Source organism: Drosophila navojoa, chromosome 3 (genome assembly GCF_054131105.1).
Source record: "Drosophila navojoa isolate 15081-1374.11 chromosome 3, UAZ_NAV_1.0, whole genome shotgun sequence".
NCBI classification, from domain to species: Eukaryota; Metazoa; Arthropoda; class Insecta; order Diptera; family Drosophilidae; genus Drosophila; species Drosophila navojoa.
In genome coordinates this window covers 19654525-19675987 of record NC_142891.1, presented here as the reverse complement: position 1 = coordinate 19675987, position 21463 = coordinate 19654525, and the positions used below count along the sequence as shown (strand labels likewise).

Genomic DNA, 21463 nt, shown 5'->3' with positions numbered 1-21463 from the left:
AATAGATGAAAAAATAATGAAACATTTAAAATAAAATGCTTTTTGCTCTAAATGAATCGCTTATTTTATCAATAAAATTTATTTAAATACTCTATATGTATATTCATATTTCTATGTGTTGAATGGAGTGGATTTGATCCGTTAGAGTATTCATAGCTCGTCTGAAGTTGTTTGCTTCTTGCCTCAACGCTCAAAGCATGCGTTTTTATGGTCATGTTGTTCCCGATGATTTTTGGAAGTAAAATATCTGCATCTGCATAAGTGGTCTAACGAGCAAATAGGTTTTATATATGTATGTGTGTGTGTGTGTGTGTGTGTGTGTGTGTGTGTTTGTTGTGTACTCCTTAACGAGATTTATTTGTAGTCAGCAGTTGGTGCCTATGTTTTTATGGCACAACAGCCACAGACAAATTCATCAACCTAACGACAAGGACGACCGTCTCTGGGAGCTATTATTGCCACCCAAAAATACATTTCATACGCGCCAAAGTTGACAAAAAATAAAAACAAAAAAATAAAGTAGAAATCGTTGAAAAACCAAGGGGAAAAAAATTAAATTGCATTTGTATGTTTCGCTCGCATGTAAGCAGAGACATCTTCTGCTCCTGCCTTTTTCTTGCTATCAGATGCATCTATTATGTGTGTGCATCTGCAAGTTTCTCTCTTTCTCTCTCTCTCTCTCTCTCTCTGTGTGTGTGTGAGTGCATGCATTAGTTAAGCTTTACATTTGCACATTAAAAGGCGAATTGTGTTTGAGCGTTTTGTGCATTTCTTGCTGCGCCCAACTGCAAAAGTAACTAAGCCCTTAAAAGGGATTCAAGTCGAAATATTCTTAAAGTACTTTAATGTGCTTCACTGCAAGAGCTGATGTCATAGTATCCCCCAAATTAAAACAGCAATTTTATCATATGATATTTTATGATATGATATGAAAAATGGTATTTTTGGAAATTCAGTTCGTGAATCACTTGAATCGAAAAGCTGAATTTTGAGCTTTAAAATTTGTTATCTATCATTTTATTTATTGTTATTATTCTATTTTTTCTTTTTTTGTAATTAAAGTCCCTTTGTTGCTTTATGGATCTGTGGATATTTTGAGTATATAATATATAAAATTATGTTATATTATTATATATAATTTGCTAAGCATAAACTATAACAGTAAACGGAATTTTCCAAGAAAGAATAAAAGTATCAATTTTTAATAATAATTTTCAAAAATTCTTTTACAGGTCCGCAGATAAATTTTGTAAAATACTAAAAACAGCAGCATATTTTAAAACTTCTAGCTTTGAGTTAAAAAAGAAATATGTTTCCTTTACGAAAAAGAAAATGTTACCAAAATTTGTAAGACTAATAATGTACTTGTAGAATAGCTTAACGAGGAGCTGTACCAATAATAGAGCTAAACCGATCAACGTTTGGATTCTGGCCAAATGTGTGTATAGCCTATAGTGTGGTCTGTGTGTAGCTGTGAGTGTGTGTACAAAAAAAGTAATTAAGCGATTCGAGCGCTTTTTGACATTTCCAAAAATATGTCAACCCGAAAGGCGAGTGACTCGAGAGTGTGCGAAAAAAGACTTGAAAAAAAAAAAAAACCGACACATAAAAATTGAAAGGCAAAGAAATGGCAAACTGATGCCTAAGGCCCAGTTGAGCTATGGGAATTGCTGTTGCTATATATTGCCAAAAAGCCGAAACACAATCGGATCGTAATGCTAGATCGGGCGGCTAGACACACTCATATCTATATATATGTATATACGTGTACGTATATATACTAAAATTAATGCTCTATCGATTGTTGTTGTTTAGTTTTTTGAATGTTATTTTTATAGCTGTGCGCTGTTCGCATTGGCACGACGAGGCAGCAGTTCGACGATCGGCCGATCTTACGTATATACCAAAGCGACGGCTAAGTATAGACGGTGCCTGTGTGAGTAAGTGTATGTGAGAATGAGTGTGTGTGTGTGCGTGTGTGTGTGATGATATGCGCCTGCGTAAGAGGATCAGTGGTGTGGATCATTTGAGGCGGAATGTGGAAGCAAAAGCCCAACAATAACAGCAACTACAACAAGAACATCGACGACGACGACAACGTCGAAATCTTTTGGTATATTTTTGGCGTACGATCTTAGCTATATAGCCAGCCATATATCAATAGATATATACGCCTTATATACAAGCCTGCAGCAAGACAAGACGACGAGACAAAGCTATTAATATATACAACTATACATATGTGTATATGTACATACACATATGTATATACATTTATATATATACATATGAACGGAATGAAAGTTCTCATCGCTGCGGGCACTCTGGTAAGCGGAGTAGGTGAGCGGGGGGGCGGTGGGTGTTGGTGAGGCAACTCTCGATTCTTTGATTCTTCTGTTCTCGAATCTTTTTGGGGTAGCGTTCGGTCGGCCGTTCGGGCAGCCGGTACAGTTATAGCCGGGCAGCGCGTTGGGGGCCGCACAGTCAGCGCCAAGAATTAATTTGAGAATATTTTTTGCATCCTTTAGTGCATTACCGATTCTGTTCTCGAGCTGTGCAGATCGCCTGACTCCGGCCAGGCCTCGCCGCTTTGTTTATAATATACAAAATAAAAAAAAAAAAGAAAAGAAATTAAAAAAAAAAAAATAAAAGCAAAAAAGAAACCCTGATCAAGTGCTGACAACCTGTGCTCAAATGACAAAATTATTTGATGAAACATTTTAAAAACATTAAAAAAATATTTAAATTTAAAATATATAATAAATCACATAAAAAACAAAAACTGGAATTTTTGAACGCGAAAGTGAAAGGATTTCCATGGATGGCAACAATATCCAAAGTCTTTGTAATCTGCTAAAATTCAGTTCAACTATTTGCTGTGCCTCGCTAAGACAGTCTATGGCTATTTATGGAACATGCTACAATTTGTACAACAATACAACAGAAATTGCCAGAGAATTGCGCATATGGCTGTGTGTATTTGTGTACGTGCATGTGAGTGTCTGAGCCTCTGGGCTGAGGTATGCGGCTAACATACTCATCGCTATTTTCGTACATATAGCTGATGAAATACGAATAGAAAAGTTCTTACAATATACATATATTATATACAGATCATGCAAATTATATAAAATTTTGAGTCCATCACTTTTTTTCTATTTAACTCTTTGAAAACTATTTTTTGTTTTTAATTTTTCTCTTTGGCTAAAAATATATTTTTGGTTATACAATGCATAAGTACAGTTTGCCAACTATAAAACCTATTTTTATTGAAATTTAAAGAAATGTAGAAATGCTCAACGCCAATGATTTTTCATATATTTATACGTGAACTCATCTATGCATAAATTTTGGTTAAACTGTTAATCACTTATTTCCTTGTCAACATATTAACATTTACCGCTTTACGAATGCAGCTCGTTAATTAATTTGAATTAAAATATGTGCGCTTTAATAGCATTTAAATAATTAGTTACATGGTCGCTGTTGATGCAAAGCTATTATTATTCCTGCTGGTGTACAATTTTCAGACTCCACTCACCCCTCTCCCTGTCACTCATTGTCTCTGTCGCACTCTATCCTGGGCTGCATACCTTTTACATAGTTTGCTCGCCATTAAACATACATTTTAATATAAATGAAAGTGCATAAAATACGAAAGCAATTCATTAAAAAAGTGCGGGTGGTGCCGAGTGGAGTTCTCACACACTGAAGTCACACACTATTGACTGCGGAGTCCTTCAAAACAATATTACTTTCATTATTTTGAAGTTAAATTTTGTTTATAAAATAGAAATGTCAGGAATCCTTCATCTCGACTTTTCTGTATAATCATTTCAACCCTAGCCTTATAGTAATAGGTGCATCAAAGTTCAATTAATCTTCTTTGCAAGAAACATAAAACGTTAGATACATCTTTGGAAAATGTCCAATTTAATGATGAGCCTATTCAACTGGTCTCTGAGGTTAAATACAGGAATCGAAATATAAAAAAATGTTAAAATGGTTGTAAACATTTTTCAAAACCAGAATTTTTCCTACTGATATCTATAGCGAACATATACTACGGGTTTCTTTGCCGAGGGACTTCTCATAGGTTTATACTCCGTTGACTTGTTCGCTTCAGACACAGGTCCAGATAAGGTACTCTCAAAATCACGCGTTTGTAGCTTCCACTTTCGCACGGTCTTTGCTTATGGCAAAGCTGTCGACAGTGGTATTGTCTAATATTGTCATTGGTAAACGTATTGATCGTACCATCATCATCCTTTTCTTTTGCACGGTCGGCCCTCACATTGGCCTCGGATTCGGTTACAGCTGTGGCAACTAGCGCAACTGATTTTCGATTTTTTAGCAACGGGTGAAACTATAATCTCATCTTCTTCATCTTCGCTGGAACACTTTATCCTTCTAGGTACTGGTCCAGAGACGTCAGTACCTGAATCACAAATTATCGGTGGCCTTGCTTTTATGGTACATCTTTTGCATTTAATGGTTGCCAGTGGACCATCGTAGTCTTCATCATCGGTGGAATAATTTATCTTTCTAGATATTGGTCTGGATAAGTCACTCCCCGAATCACATGGTTCCACCGACCTCTTTGGAATCTTGCAAGTTGCACAGCATACCGGCATTGGTATTGAACATGGCGGTAGTTTACCATGTCGATCACTTTCATCATCCGAGGAAATATATACTTTTCGAGGTTTCCTCTCTCTAGATAGTTCACTCCCCGAATCACAAGGTTCCACCGACCTCTTTGGAATCTTGCAAGTTGCACAACATACCGGCAGTGGTAATAAACATGGCGGTGCTTTACCATGTCGATCACTTTCATCATCCGAAGAAATATATACTTTTCGAGGTTTCTTCTCTCTAGATATTTCACTCCCCGAATCACATGGTTCCGCCGACCTCTTTGGAATCTTGCAAGTTGCACAGCATACCGGCATTGGTATTGAACATGGCGGTAGTTTACCATGTCGATCACTTTCATCATCCGAAGAAATATATACTTTTCGAGGTTTCCTCTCTCTAGATAGTTCACTCCCCGAATCACAAGGTTCCACCGACCTCTTTGGAATCTTGCAAGTTGCACAGCATACCGGCATTGGTATTGAACATGGCGGTAGTTTACCATGTCGATCACTTTCATCATCCGAGGAAATATATACTTTTCGAGGTTTCTTCTCTCTAGATAATTCACTCCCCGAATCACATGGTTCCACCGACCTCTTTGGAATCTTGCAAGTTGCACAGCATACCGGCATTGGTATTGAACATGGCGGTAGTTTACCATGTCGATCACTTTCATCATCCGAGGAAATATATACTTTTCGAGGTTTCCTCTCTCTAGATAGTTCACTTCCCGAATCACATGGTTCCACCGACCTCTTTGGCATCTTGCAAGTTGCACAGCATACCGGCATTGGTATTAAACATGGTGGTAGTTTACCATGTCGATCACTTTCATCATCCGAGGAAATATATACTTTTCGAGGTTTCCTCTCTCTAGATAGTTCACTCCCCGAATCACATGGTTCCACCGACTTCTTTGGAATCTTGCAAGTTGCACAGCATACCGGCATTGGTATTGAACATGGCGGTAGTTTACCATGTCGATCACTTTCATCATCCGAGGAAATATATACTTTTCGAGGTTTCCTCTCTCTAGATAGTTCACTCCCCGAATCACATGGTTCCACCGACCTCTTTGGAATCTTGCAAGTTGCACAGCATACCGGCATTGGTATTGAACATGGCGGTAGTTTACCATGTCGATCACTTTCATCATCCGAGGAAATATATACTTTTCGAGGTTTCTTCTCTCTAGATAATTCACTCCCCGAATCACATGGTTCCACCGACCTCTTTGGAATCTTGCAAGTTGCACAGCATACCGGCATTGGTATTGAACATGGCGGTAGTTTACCATGTCGATCACTTTCATCATCCGAGGAAATATATACTTTTCGAGGTTTCTTCTCTCTAGATAGTTCACTCCCGGAATCACAAGGTTCCACTGACCTCTTTGGAATCTTGCAAGTTGCACAACATACCGGCAGTGGTAATAAACATGGCGGTGCTTTACCATGTCGATCACTTTCATCATCCGAGGAAATATATACTTTTCGAGGTTTCTTCTCTCTAGATATTTCACTCCCCGAATCACATGGTTCCACCGACCGCTTTGGAATCTTGCAAGTTGCACAGCATACCGGCATTGGTATTGAACATGGCGGTAGTTTACCATGTCGATCACTTTCATCATCCGAAGAAATATATACTTTTCGAGGTTTCCTCTCTCTAGATAGTTCACTCCCCGAATCACATGGTTCCACCGACCTCCTTGGAATCTTGCAAGTTGCACAACATACCGGCAGTGGTAATAAACATGGCGGTGCTTTACCATGTCGATCACTTTCATCATCCGAAGAAATATATACTTTTCGAGGTTTCTTCTCTCTAGATAATTCACTCCCCGAATCACATGGTTCCACCGATCTCTTTGGAATCTTGCAAGTTGCACAGCATACCGGCATTGGTATTGAACATGGCGGTAGTTTACCATGTCGATCACTTTCATCATCCGAGGAAATATATACTTTTCGAGGTTTCCTCTCTCTAGATAGTTCACTCCCGGAATCACAAGGTTCCACTGACCTCTTTGGAATCTTGCAAGTTGCACAACATACCGGCAGTGGTAATAAACATGGCGGTGCTTTACCATGTCGATCACTTTCATCATCCGAGGAAATATATACTTTTCGAGGTTTCTTCTCTCTAGATATTTCACTCCCCGAATCACATGGTTCCACCGACCGCTTTGGAATCTTGCAAGTTGCACAGCATACCGGCATTGGTATTGAACATGACGGTAGTTTACCATGTCGATCACTTTCATCATCCGAGGAAATATATACTTTTCGAGGTTTCTTCTCTCTAGATAGTTCACTCCCGGAATCACAAGGTTCCACCGACCTCTTTGGAATCTTGCAAGTTGCACAACATACCGGCAGTGGTATTAAACATGGCGGTGCTTTACCATGTCGTTCGCTTTCATCATCCGAGGAAATATATACTTTTCGAGGTTTCTTCTCTCTAGATAGTTCACTCCCCGAATCACATGGTTCCACCGACCTCTTTGGAATCTTGCAAGTTGCACAGCATACCGGCAGTGGTATTAAACATGGCGGTGCTTTACCATGTCGTTCACTTTCATCATCCGAGGAAATATATACTTTTCGAGGTTTCTTCTCTCTAGATATTTCACTCCCCGAATCACATGGTTCCACCGACTTCTTTGGAATCTTGCAGGTTGCACAACATACCGGCAGTGGTAATAAACATGGCGGTGCTTTACCATGTCTTTCACTTTCATCATCCGAGGAAATATATACTTTTCGAGGTTTCTTCTCTCTAGATATTTCACTCCCCGAATCACATGGTTCCACCGACTTCTTTGGAATCTTGCAAGTTGCACAGTATACCGGCATTGGTATTGAACATGGCGGTGCTTTACCATGTCTTTTACTTTCATCATCCGAGGAAATATATACTTTTCGAGGTTTCCTCTCTCTAGATGGTTTTTTGCCCGAATTACATGGTGGCAGTGGTACAGGCACTGCTACTGGCGGACACAATTTGCGGCATTTTAACTTGCATTTCTTGGGCCTGGGGATTGTTCCAGCATCGTAATCTTCATCATCGGTGGAATAATACAATTTTCGCATTTTCTTCGTTCTAGATACGTCACTCCCCGAGTCACATGGTTCCGTTGGCTTTTTTTCTGTCCTGGCTCTTTGGACACATATTGGCAGAGGTATAGGTGTTATAACTGGCGGTTGGCTGGCCTTTGTTTCCTTGGTGCTCAGCACCATGGGCTTAGTAGAAGTGCGGGCTGTTGCATGTCGGTCACGTTCATCATCGCTGGGATGATTCTTTCTCGTTTCAAATATCGGTCCAGATAACTCGCTCACAGAATCACAACTATCTTGCTTCGACTTTCGCGGCATTCCTATGGGCACTGGCGCAGCTATTGGCACCGGCGCAATCTTTGAATCTCTCCTGGCTTGTGCTTTAGGTTTTTTCGTACTTTTATCACCTTTATCATCGAAATGATCCTCCTTTTGCAATGTTTTCCGTTTTGTTAGCAATTCAGATAATTCGCTGCCAGAATCACAACTTTCTATCTCCGACTTGCGAGGCATACCAAATAGCAGTGGTTGACTTCTTCGCTCCGGCAGGACCTTTGGCTCCTCAGCTTTATCACCCTGATTTTGGAAGTTATCCTCTTCTGGCAATGTTTTCCGTTGTGTTAGCCATTCAGATAAGTCGCTGCCAGAATCACAACTCTCTCTCTCCGACTTACGCGGCATACCAAATAGCAGTGGTTGACTTCTTCGCTTCGACTGGACCTTTGGCTTCTTAACTTTATCACCCCGATTTTGGAAATGATCCTCTTTTTGCAATGTTCTCCGTTGTGTTAGCCATTCAGATAAGTCGCTGCCAGAATCACAACTTTCTCTCTTCGACTTACGCGGCATACCAAATAGCAGTGACTGACTTCTTCGCTTCGGCTGTGGCGTTGGCTCTGGCGTTGCCATTGTCGTTGGCACATTACAAACACACTCACTCTGCACAGTAGGTGCTGTTGGCCTAGCCTCGGCCTGTGCCGTTTCTGCAGTTTCATCTCCAATAATATAGTACAATGGATCGTACTGGCATAGGCGCTCCTGAAACAGTTCCGGGCCCGGGAAGCTGGGCTGAGTGCCGCGATGGCCCACAGCATGGGCAGCACAAATATTGGCAGCACTAATGTGACTCTCTCGCATCAAATTTGGATAGATTGATATGTGATAAGCCAAGCTGCCCAGAAAAGCATCGGATGCACCCGAAGTATCCGCCAAGTAGGGGACGCGCGGTGCGGGTACATGGGTGCACAAATCCGGCTCACTACTAGACATGTAAACGGCACCCTTTTCGCCCATGGTTATGATCACACTATTGGCACCCATCTCAATCAGATCAGTAGCCGCTGCTTTGGCATCCTCCAGTGTGTCGATCTGCTCCCGATTGGTTAGCTGCGCCGCCTCTAATCTATTGCAGCAGAGAATCGTTGGTGCTCTGATCAGTTCTAAGTTCATGTTGGCATGTGCTGGCGAGACATTCAATATAGACACGCCCTTGAAGTGATGCAATGCGAAGAGGACAATCCTCTCGTCTGTTTCCAGTTGGCAAAGCAGAACTTTAGCATGCCTGAACAGTTTTCTGGCGTTCAAAACATCATTGCACTTTAGCATCATATTCGCGCCGGATAGTACAATGTTCATATTTCGGGCATTTTCAGCCACATTGATCTCAGTCAGGCCAGTTGATTGGCCATCAATTATTTCAACATGATCTACATTGATATCCAATTCTTTCAAGTACTCTAAATATTGCGCGCCTAGCTTATCGTTGCCTAGTTTGGAGATCAGGGCGCATCTGGCACCCAATTTGGCAGCAGCCACACACTGATTGGCCCCCTTGCCCCCATAGCAACAATCACGGTGCACGCCAAACACAGTTTCTCCCGATTTGGGCAGTTCATTGACATAGCTGCATAAATTTGGAATAACTGCTATAGAATGAATGGCAATTCGAATAGAGGCGAGCTTACTTAATATAATCAATATTTGATGAACCAAAGACCAAGACATCTAGCTCCATTTCATCTTTTTTGTGCAAACATGGGGACAGGGTGTTTAAAAAACGTAAGGATTACAAATTTAAAAATGAATGACTTAAAACTCATTTGTTGACGCTCATACAGATTGCTTATAAATCAGCAAATCCGATAAGCGAAGTTCCGGTTTCTGAGGGGCAATACGCGAATACCCCTTCATAATACATAAATTCAACTTCAACTAATTGATTTGCAGACAACTCGAGGTTGACAATTAAGGCTCGCCTCAATGAGCTCAGAGTATAAAAAAGAGGAACATGTATGTTTTCTTTGAACAGAGATTTATTAGAAAGGTTTTGAGAGAAAAAAACACTGGTAATTTTGAGCGTTAAAATTTTCAAATTGAATTACTACTAATTTGAGTGATGTGAGCTCTCGATTGATGTTTTTAACATTTGATTAACATTTGGGATCTGGGCTGCTGCTTTCTTGCTTGACACGGGCGTTGTCTTTGCCGCTGTCACTGCCGCAGGGATTGCCACTCCTGCTGACACTATCATTGCCGCTGGCGATCCCGTCGCTCTTGGGTCTGCCAGTGCCGCTGGTATTTCGTCTGCCACGGTCATTGGCTCTGGCGATGTTGTTGCTGCTGCCGCAGGTATTGGAGCAACAATTGGCGCAGCTGCAGTTGCTGCCTCAGGCGTCGTTGCCGTTATGTCGGCTGGTACACCTGCATTTAGGTCTCTGCCAGTATTGTCGTCAATTATATAGTACAAAGGATCGAACTGGCATAGGCGCTCCTGAAACAGTTCTGGGCCCGGGAAGCTGGGCTGAGTGCCGCGATGACCAACCGCATAGGCGGCACAGATATTAGCAGCAATGATGTGACTCTCTCGTATCAAATTTGGATAGATTGATATGTGATAGGCTAAACTACCTAAAAACGCGTCGGACGCACCCGAAGTATCCGCCAAATAACGTACTGGTGCTGCCGGACACTGAGTGCACAAATCGGGCTCACTACTAGACAAGTAAACGGCCCCCATATCGCCCATGGTAATGATCACGCTATTGGCACCCATCTCGATCAGATCAGTAGCCGCTGCTTTGGCATCCTGCAATGTGTCGACTTGCTCTCGGTTGGTTAGCTGCGCCGCCTCTAATCTATTGCAGCAGAGAATCGTTGGTGCTCTGATCAGCTCCAAATTCATGTCTGTGTGTGCTGGCGAGGCGTTCAGTATGGACACGCCCTTGAAATGATTTAGTGCGTAGAGGACAGCCTTCTCGTCTGTTTCTAGCTGGCAGAGTAGAACCTTTGAGTGTCTGAATAGTTTTTTCGCGTTGCTGACATCGGTGGCTTTTAGCATCAGATTTGCGCCGGATAGCACAATGTTCATATTTTGGGCATTTTCAGCCACATTGATTTCAGTCAGGCCCGTCGACTGGCCATCCATCATTTCAACGTGATCCACATTGATCTCTAGTTCCCTCAGATATTCTAAGTATTCTGCGCCTAGCTTATCGTTGCCCAGTTTGGAGATTAGGGCGCATCTGGCACCCAGTTTGGCAGCAGCCACACACTGATTGGCCCCCTTGCCCCCATAGCAACGTTCCCGGTGCATGGCAAACACAGTTTCTCCCGATCTGGGCAGATCATTAACATAGCTGCATGAATTAGAAATAATTGAAATGAGTTTGAATGAGGATTTGAGTGTGAGGCGAGCTTACGTAATATAGTCAATATTTGATGAACCAAATACCAAGACATCTAGCTCCATTTTGTTCTTTTTGTGCTTGCAGAGGGGCGGACTATTCGAGAATTTTATTGACTTCAATTTCAAAATGAATGACTTAAAAGTCTCTTTCAAAGATTTATACAAATTGCTCATGTTATATGTATCAGCAAAGCAAATAAGAACAAACGTTTTCCGTTCTGAGGAGCAAGGTTGAGAATATCTGGTTTTAAATAACACACAACACACAATGATTAAATTAAACTTCAAACATTTGACTTGCATATACAGCCAACTACAGGCTGAATAAAAGGGTGATCATAATATTTTAAAAATTGTTTAATGACTCATCTGGCAGTTATCAAAAAAAAAAAAATATATATATATATATAAATATATTATCAAGATTTCATAGAGTGATATCAGATTTTAAAAGGGTGTGTGTATGGTCCTTAGAGGTTTTTAGTTATACAGATTTGAGGAGAAAATTCGACAGATTCTTAGACGCGTATTTTTGATTAAGTAAAATTGCGAAATTTAATTGTGGCTAATTTATCTTAGCTGTTTAATGAGCTGTTTAGAATGCGAGTTACTCTCGATTGAGATCGTGAACATGTGATTAACATTTGACATTCGGGCTGACGATTTGCTGTGGAACTGTGCACCACATGCTCTGCTCTGGCCTGGCCTGGCGCGGCCTGGCGCGGCCTGTCCCGCTACACTTAAGGCAGGCCCTGGGAAACGCCTGCAGTGTCTGCAGATTGCATCCATGTGCCACATCCTGCAGTAACAACAATGACGCTGACGCTGACGCAGACGCCGCGTGGGTATTGCCATCAAAAGAGCAATGCATTTGTTGATGCTCTTCAAGTAGGTAAAATCTATAAACGGGGCACATGTGCACATCGGGCGTTGGACTTGACCTGCTAGCGGGTCGACTGCGACGCTTCATGTGGGTCTCCAATTGAGACGAGGCGAGGGCCGGCGAGATTTTTAATTTTAGAGGCACCTATATAAACGTCTGTTTACAATGCGCTTAGAGGACAGTCGCGTTTGCCAGGGCGCAACGTTAACGTTACGATTTCTCACTCTCTCTCGACTTGAGTTTGGTTCCTAAATCGAAACTGCATTCGTTTGTGAGCAACGCGGATTTTGTTTTGTGTGGCACATTTCTTGCCCGGAATGTCAATAAAAACCAAAAAAGAAAAAAAAAAAGATACAAATTAAACAAAAAATGTAAAGAAAAAATCGTTTAAGCGCAAAGCCAAAGCCATGCACAGAGACGCAGCGGGTGCTGGGGAGTGTTTGGGTCTGGCCATGTGGCGCAAAATATGCGCATAAAAAACAAAGTCCAAACAAAAAGGGCGCAATTTTATTGCGGGCGCCGCGATGCTCTACACACACATACACACACTCAAACAAGAAAAAGAAAAAAAAAAAAAAACAACAAACAGCTGGAAAAAAGTTTATGAATTTTTTGTGCAGGCGCGTGAAAAATGTAACACAAAAAAAAAAAAAAAAAAAAACAGTAAAGTAAAAACAAAAGCAGATACTACGCGAATGCGAGTTGTATTCAAGTTGTATTCCGACAGCCACGCCTCCCTACCCCATACCGCCCAGTCACATATAAACACACTTCAGTGCGCTTAAAAATTGCTTTATTGCAGTTGGACTATAAAAACGCACGGCAAAAGTATTAAGCACAATCCCACTTCCAAAAAAAAAAGTACAAAATAATAATAAAATAAAAATAAAAGTAAAAACCAGCAAAGCCAGCGAGAAACAGGAAAATTTGCAAGCCACAGCCGGAGCGCAAGAAGCACAAGGATGCCAAGGATTTACTTCTAAAACAGTAAAAGAAATAAAATCAAAAACAAAAAGCGAAGCGCAGCAAATACCAACTGAATAGTTGGATATGAATTGCCCTGCAAATTACAGTTAGAGTATTGTGTAAAATGTTTTGTTGCAATTACATTCAGCGTTGTCATTATTTAAGTGAAACACAGACGGACTAAAGTGGAAGCTAAATCACACAGTGAGTAACATTAAAGAGAAGAGTGTATGGCCCACAAATGGGTCTTAAATTGTTCATTGAGCCTTTGAGAGTTCCATGCTTCCTTGCATTCAATAGTATTTATATAAGCATATGGAATGTAAAGAAGTATGGAGCGAAATCTGGCCAAGCATCATATTAAATTATATAAAATTAATAAATAATATATATATGTAAAGAAAAAAAATAAAATATATATAAAAATATTTGTAATAAAAAAAATAATTTAGTGCAGTCCGATAAAAAGTTTATTTCTTTAAAAAAATTACATTACTAAAAAAATATCCTTTTAATTTTCATGTATAATAATTACAAAGTAATGTGTGTGGTTTTTCGTAATATTAGTCGAGGCTAAAAAATATTTGAAAATATTTCGCTCTGACATGTTGTGTATTCACATATACTTTTTCTATATTTTAATGAATAGAATACCATTTTATCTCTTTCTCTTGAATATTATTTGATATTCTCTATTTTGTATGTAGATTTTCTATATTTTAAAAACATTTTCGGTATGTCAACATTTTGAATATCCTTTCACCAAGGCCAACAGCGAAAAAGTCAAATACCAAAAATATCTACCAAATGGTAGCACTTACATATATTTGGCTATGGAATGACTCATGTTAAAAATAGCAAACGAGCAGCAAACATTTTGAAATATTTGAAAATATATTTGCGTATATATGTATAAATAAATATATATGTAGATACAGCTGTGTGGGTGTTGCTGTGGCCGTATTTTGCCGCGTATCGCATTTCGTTGTATCTATTGAAAATGTTGTTAAAAATAAATTCGAGTGGACGAACCATTTGTGGAGCATGGCAACAAGAATGTTTGTTGTTTAGTTAAGTTTGCTGCACATATTATATAAACAGTGAGTAGGTGAGTGAGTTTATCCAGGGCTTTTATGGCTTTGCGGGCGCGAGCCAGTTCGAATTGCAGTTAAGCACAGGACAACTAAGCCCCAAACATGTGCAGCAAAGTGGATTTAGCCAGCTAAAATTATCGCCGGCTGCCGCTGGCTGAGGGCTATATGGCGCATGTGACGCCATTCAGAGGAGTCGGTGGCTATAACTTAATGCAATTAATATGCAAAATCGTGACACACACACAGAGAGAGTGAGAGAGAGAGAGACAGTGAGGGAGAGAGAGACAGAGAGACGGGAGTATAAGGAACACGTGCACAGCATGTGCGGAACGATGCAGTCAACCAGGTTCAGGTTCAGGATCGTGTGCAGCAACAGTAACGAATCTAGCCGGTGGGAGTGCACAGGCATGGGCGTGGCTCTTAGTATGGGAGCCATCATCATCATCGTCGTCGTCGTCGTCGTCATGGCTGTAGTCGGTGGAGCGCATTAAAAACAGCGCAGCGAAGGCAAAGTGCGCCAAATTGATGAGCGTCACGTGCGTTTTGCTCACTTTGTGCCACGCCTGCAGCTGGCGGTGTCATTCGCCATGTGTGTGGGTGTGTGTGTGTGTGTGTGTGTGTCTGTGGGTTGGGCATGTGTGTGTCTGTTAGTGCTACCAGATTGGCGGGTTTCCTCAATTGTTTTTCGGCTGCTTTTATAGCTACAGTGTTAAAACTTAAATTTATAAACTTTAGAAGGTAAGTATTTTTTTATTTAAAGCAATAGTACGCAATTAATTGAGATGTAGGTCTACTAGTCTGGAGATCAAAAGCTAAGCACGATATAAAAAAAAAAAAGATTTATCAGGAATGAGCGAATGCGTAACAACATGTATAAAATGGCTCATTTGTAAACTGCATAACTTTTATTATATATGATTTTTTGCATTTTAAATATGAAAAAAATAATAATAATAATGATAGCACGGAAAACACTATACAAGCGTGCAAGAATAACCCGTCATCAGATGTATGAAACCTGTTTTTACACATATCCAAAACTAATGCAATTTGATTGAACAACTTTTTTACTAGTTTTATTCACCCACATAACATTCAAGTTCCCAACTGCGTACACGGCATCCTCCAGTCAATATCTTTTTAGATTTGTTTTAAAATATTCAAGAATTTTATTTTTTGCTTTGCCTTTGCAAACAACATCAAAAACCTTTCACATTTGCTCAGCGGAAGTTTGTTTATTTAGCTGTGAATACTTAGCCGCATTGCAGCTAAATTCTGCAGCTGTCGCCCGAGTTCTTCTCTAGACTGTTCATTCAGTTATAAGTTTGTGTTGCCCTTGCTGCCGATGCTGTTGTTGCGGGACAAGTCGTAAAAGTAAACAGAGCATGTGCTGCGTAGCCACAGTGGCCGGAAAGCAAGTGTAGTACCCATAGTTCTCGTATTACTCGTCGTACGAGTTGCATGCTATAAAGCGCTTAATTTTTTTACGTGTGCGCAATTTCTACAAGGTGAGAAATATGGCAAGCTATACGGGTGGCAGGGCTGGCTTGCTTGATTTTGTGCAGTCCATTTATAGGGCTTACTCACACACGCAGACACACACACACACACGCAGCACTGTTGGAGATTCGACTGCTTAAAGCCGTTGACAAATATTTGGTAGCAAGTGAACTCAGCTTGGGCACAAATTGACCCACATTTCGGACACAATCGCTGACCCCTCGATGGACGCAACTGCCGTCAGTGCCACGCCCCCCTTTTGTGCTGGAAGCAGCATTAAATATTATGATGACGCCCGCAAAATGGCAAATTAGTTTCAATTAAATAATGTTGTCGCAGTTTAGAGACAGCCCAATAGACGAGTCTTGCACAACATGCGGCCGCCTCGAGGGGCGCACATTCATGCTGGGCTCATGCATAACGCAAATGCTGGGCATGTACGGTGCAGCGGGTGCCGCAAGGAGCAACGGCATTCTTGTCATCGTGCTCGTCCTGGCCTCCCAGCATGTCCATGCAATAACGATTGTGGATTCAACATAATGCCCTCATAATTACTGCACACACGCCTCAAAGTGGCGGCCAGGGATGTCGCTGGCCAATGAGTTGACAGCACATTAGAATCTCGCTCCAGAGCAGCCCGAGCAGCCCGAGCAGCCCGAGTCGCCCAGTCTCTGGGCTGCAATTTGCATTAAGTGTGCGCTTTGTGTTATTAATTTAAAGTGTTCTCAGTTCTCATTAGAATCTATATGCGGTGCCTTCAATCCTCTTGACTTTAATTGACAGAGAGGCGAGATATTTTTCATTTCAAATATGTGCTATGAATAAATTACAAATTTATGCCTTGCTAAATTTACCGAAAATTCCGTTGCCTTTGGAGTTGAGTCTTAAGTGCGAAAAGTGTAAAAAAAGTATATACTTGTTGCTGACTTTTAGAGTAGAGAGGAGGTCCTACTATAAATAAAGAAGCTTATACTACATTTTATTTATTTAAAATTCAAATAAATTTAATAAACAATAAAATATATATACTTTCATATATATGAATAGTATATATGTATAATAATAATATAATATAAAATATAATAAATAATATAATATAGTATATAATAATAAATAAATATTAATACAAATTTATATTTCCTAAGAAACGTATTAAAAGAGTGAATTAAAATGTATGTATATGTTTTGCATTAGTAAGGTATATATATATTTGTTATCGATGTTTGTTTTTATTGCTTTGAAATAAGGAATAGGTCCTTTAAGTTTCTATCAAATAAATAAAGTATTAATTTTAAATACAAAAGCATGCAAATTTCATAATCCTTTACAACAAACTACAAAGCAAGTCATTTCAAATGAATTTGTAAAGAAATATACAAACTAATAAATATAAATGTGCATGCACGTTTATGTATGCATAACAACTAAATCAAGTGTATAGCAAATTATATAAATTTAATTCAATTTTTTTTTTTTGCAATATTTGGTTGATTTGGTTTTGCACTTGGTTGCATTCGACAACGCCCAAAAACATAAATTGAAGTGAACATGTAAAGGGGGCGGAACGAGAAGCCAGGTCATTGATGTGGCTTTGTGGAACATGCAACGACTGTAAGAACTTGACAGAAACAGAACATGCAAAAACATTGTAAACGCAAAACAAATTGCAATTTATAAACTTTGCCAGAGTATTAAAGTAATTAGTTTAGAAATTTATGTATACCCTGTGTGCATATATAAATAAAAAATTAATTGAAGCACTATTAAAAAAATTTTTTAAAATTATTACTTACCTAACAAAAAATAAATAAAAAAGAAATACATAAAAATAAAATAAAATAAAATAAATAAATAATAATAAGATATCTCAAAAATTCAATCTATGTTATCCTTTTTTTTATTATACACAAATAGCATTAATAATATTAGTAATAGTCCAATTACTCCCATCTGATTCGTACTCTATAAATGCTTAGCCGTTCGCTTGACAAATTTGCATTTTGTTTGCGGTTTGGCTATTTGCATATATCAATTGAAAACTGTGCGCAGTGCAGTCGAGTATCATATATCTAATTATGTGTACAGCATTTTAAGTTTGTATAATTTATGTAAATTGTTTATTTGCCCAAGTCATTTGCCCATCTCACTTGCACTTACGTATGCTTGATTAATTGTGTGTGTGTGTGTGTGGTGCTTATAATATATTTTATTTAATTTTTTTTTACATTTTAAATGTTTTTTATTTTGATTATTACTACAAAAATGTGCAAGCATACAAAGTGCGCAGTAATTTAAGTGGAAATTTAATTAAGCTATTTAATAGCGCAATTAATATTAATGCGTTCGTATAAACACAAACGACAGTTTACACGATTTAATTATAGATTAGGCTTGCAATACTATATTATTTATTTACCCTGCGAGGCATAGCAAACTGAAAGGGTATTATGAAGAGTGAGAGTATAAGCAAGGAACAGGTTGTATATATGTACATTTAGGTATAAAGGTTCAAGGTCGGACTATCGATAAGTTTGATGTTCCTATATCGGTCTTAGCCGAAATCGAAACACACAAAAAACAGGCATACTTAATCAAATATTACATAACAAGGAAGAGGAAGAATATACGATATATACGAATATTGTTGCAATTATAATCAAGGATAAAGTAAAAAAACATTTTTATTTTATATATATATATATAATCTGTATAATCCTATTGCAGTTGATCCAAACCAGTTTATAGCATATCTCTTAGGGAAGCAAAACGATTTTTGAATGAAATTTATTGTAGCCGATTCGGATTTGGTAGGTTTCGAAAGTTATTTTCTGATTGCAGGCGATCTACACTGAGTTTGAGGTTTAAATTGTATTACAATGTGTACTTGATTTAACTAATTTCTAGGCATGTCCTGTTTATTATGGCAATTAATAGAGCTCTGCGCTCTCATGCTAATGCAGTTTGTGCACAATACGTGTATTGTGCGCTGTACGCAGTAAACTCATAATTGGAATCATCTTTTAATTGCCATATTAAGCACACTCTATAAGTACGTACAGCGAGTGTACATATAATGCATATAGGTGTATATATATGCGTGTATATAGACACGCTAAACACACACACACACACATACACACATACATGAGAAAGCAATTATGCATGAAGACGGTATTTAGTTGAAATTGATTGCGCACGACACACACACTCGATTGGTTTAGATACGGAACGTAGTTATACAGAAGGAGAGAGAGATAGAGAGAGGAAGACTTGTCAAGCTAAAGTTCGATGCATTCAGGTGTTGAGCTCTGCATGTGTGCGTATCTGTTTACGTGCTTGCCGTACACTCAATTAGACAGCTTGACAGTTGAACAAATTGTGCAAGGTTAGCCGAAATTCAGTTCTGCACTTGGCAACATTTTGGTCAATTGACAAACTCTGTTTGATAAGCTGAACTCGTAGCATGCTCAATGTTATCTGATATAAGACAAGTGAGAAATTTCTCATTTATCGATGATATATATATGACAAGTAAGATGACATTTTAAGAACAGCAACAGTTGCAGCTGTAGTTAGGTATAGATAGATGATAGCGCTATTTAAGCTAATTTTAATAGCTAAAATAGGAAAATGAGCAAGGCGACTTATATTACTTATAAGAGCTATCGATTTGACATATTCATATTATAATAATATATTACTATGATCATTGGAAATTCATCAAGCATTCTCCGATTTCTTCACCTAGAGCTAAAATTGAATTTCGATATGTGCTGGGTAATAATCCAAGAAATCATGCCAAATGCTGTGCTCGATATGCAGAGCGTTGCAACTATTAATGCAAAATGCCAAATTGCTTAAATTAACATGTGTGATATAAGTGTGTGTGTACATGTGTGTGTATTTGTGGCCAAGAGGCAGTTATGGCCTCGAAGTGCCTTCAAGAGCTTCATTTATTACTGTATTTATGTGAGGCGTAAATCAAGTGTGCAAATGGATTGGAATTAATAAATGCGTCTGGACGGAGCAACAGCAGCAGCAGCAGCAGCAGCAACAGCAGCAGCAACAGCAGCGGCAACAACAGTGAACAACAATAATTGTGAATAGTTGCTTGTTGTTGTAATTATGGAAATAAATAAAAGAAGGAGCACAGGCAAAGCCGAAAAAAATATATGGATTACAAATTGTACATGAGCTTGTGCGCTATCAATGCCATGCGCCCCAAAAAGTATGCTACAATAAATGGCAGTGCAATGCACGCACGCTGACTCACACACACACACACACATATGCATAGACACACAGATGCACGCAGATAGGGCGCCTGCCCTCTGTAATTTGATTTTAAATGCAAGTTTTTGTTGCATTTGTTGTTTTTGCATATTTTATGTTAATTAAACTTGTTGCAACGACTTTTTTTGTGCATGTATCCGTGGCCGCAACTTGAAACCAATTACGTTGCAATCATACACATGTACACAGAGGCACGCACACGCGCGCCCACACACACACTCACATGCAGCGACTCATATACTGACAGCTTGTTACGCTGCTTAATTCCTCCGACTCTCCAATTCTTCTGCCCCATGCTCGCCCACTCTTGGGCGTTTGTTACTTCGTTAGCTAGTTTTGACGTGCCGCCTCCCCAAGCAGCGGCAGCAGCAGCAGCGGCTGTGGCAGTGGCAACGGCAACAGTTCGCTCCAAGCGTGAAATAACTTCCGTTGCGAATTTTATGTTCGTTGCAAATTTTTATTCACAAAATGCACAATGCGCAGATAACTAAGTGTATGTGTGTGTGTGAGTCTGGGAGGGTGGTAGGCGTGGGTGTATTGTGTGTGTGTGTGTGTGTGTGTGTGAGTGGGCATTAGGCATCATCTACGACTCACATATGCGCACATGTGTGTGTGTGTGTGAGTGTGTGTGGTTGGTTTAGTTTTTGCTGACTGCGTTCGCTTGTTTGTGCTTTTATTTTTATACATATATACCTTTCTGCCATTCAGTTAGCCGGGAATGTGTTTTAATGAGCTTCAAATTATGATGCGGATGAATCAGCTGAATGGTAATGCCTCAGAATTAGAGCCCAGAAAGTTAAGATATTAAATGTGAGCTGGATGGCTGAAGGAATTTTCGAAATATGCTTACTTTTTACATTAAACTTTAGCATCGATTGAATTATTCTAAGGGAATATTATATTGAGGGGTACAGAAGTACTAAAGATTTAAGGGATTTAAAGATTTAAAGGCACAAATCTTTAACTGAAATATGTTTTGGGCTACATTTTAGACTCATTAGGACTTTAACGTAAATTTTGGTTATCGACTTAGGTAGCTTGAATGTAATCCAAAGGCATATCATATCATGGAATATAATATTATTATGCACATTCAAAGCAGTAAATCATCATCTCGTTTATTGATCCATCAAAGAGCATTTCACAGTCGTCTGCAATTGACTTACTCTTAATTACTCTCAATAAAACCGATTTATTTCTTTTTTAACTCTCTCTCTCTCTCTCTCACTCCTTTGGTCTTCATAAATGGCACACTTAATATGCATAATTTACCATAAACATTTCCATGGCTTAGCGTTGAGGCATTTACAAATCCAGATTTATTTTGGCAATTGAAAATTTATAG

The 21463-nt window shown here is 39.2% G+C and overlaps 2 protein-coding genes across 2 annotated transcripts; both read right to left on the bottom strand.

Annotated features, from left to right (window-relative positions):
- Positions 1–3898: 3898 nt before the first annotated feature.
- Positions 3899–9875, bottom strand: LOC115562016 (uncharacterized). Its single transcript, XM_089257151.1, has 2 exons — positions 9662–9875; positions 3899–9600 (listed from the first exon to the last, which is right to left on the bottom strand). The coding sequence occupies exons 1-2, from the start codon at positions 9709–9711 to the stop codon at positions 4263–4265; spliced, it is 5388 nt and encodes a 1795-aa protein (XP_089113277.1). The 5' UTR covers positions 9712–9875; the 3' UTR covers positions 3899–4262.
- A 112-nt stretch (positions 9876–9987) lies between these two features.
- On the bottom strand, positions 9988–11707 carry LOC115562017 (ribokinase). The gene is made up of 2 exons (XM_030382719.2): positions 11396–11707; positions 9988–11332 (listed from the first exon to the last, which is right to left on the bottom strand). Exons 1-2 carry the CDS (start codon positions 11683–11685, stop codon positions 10081–10083), a joined length of 1542 nt encoding a protein of 513 aa, XP_030238579.2. The 5' UTR covers positions 11686–11707; the 3' UTR covers positions 9988–10080.
- Between the last annotated feature and the right edge of the window lie 9756 nt (positions 11708–21463).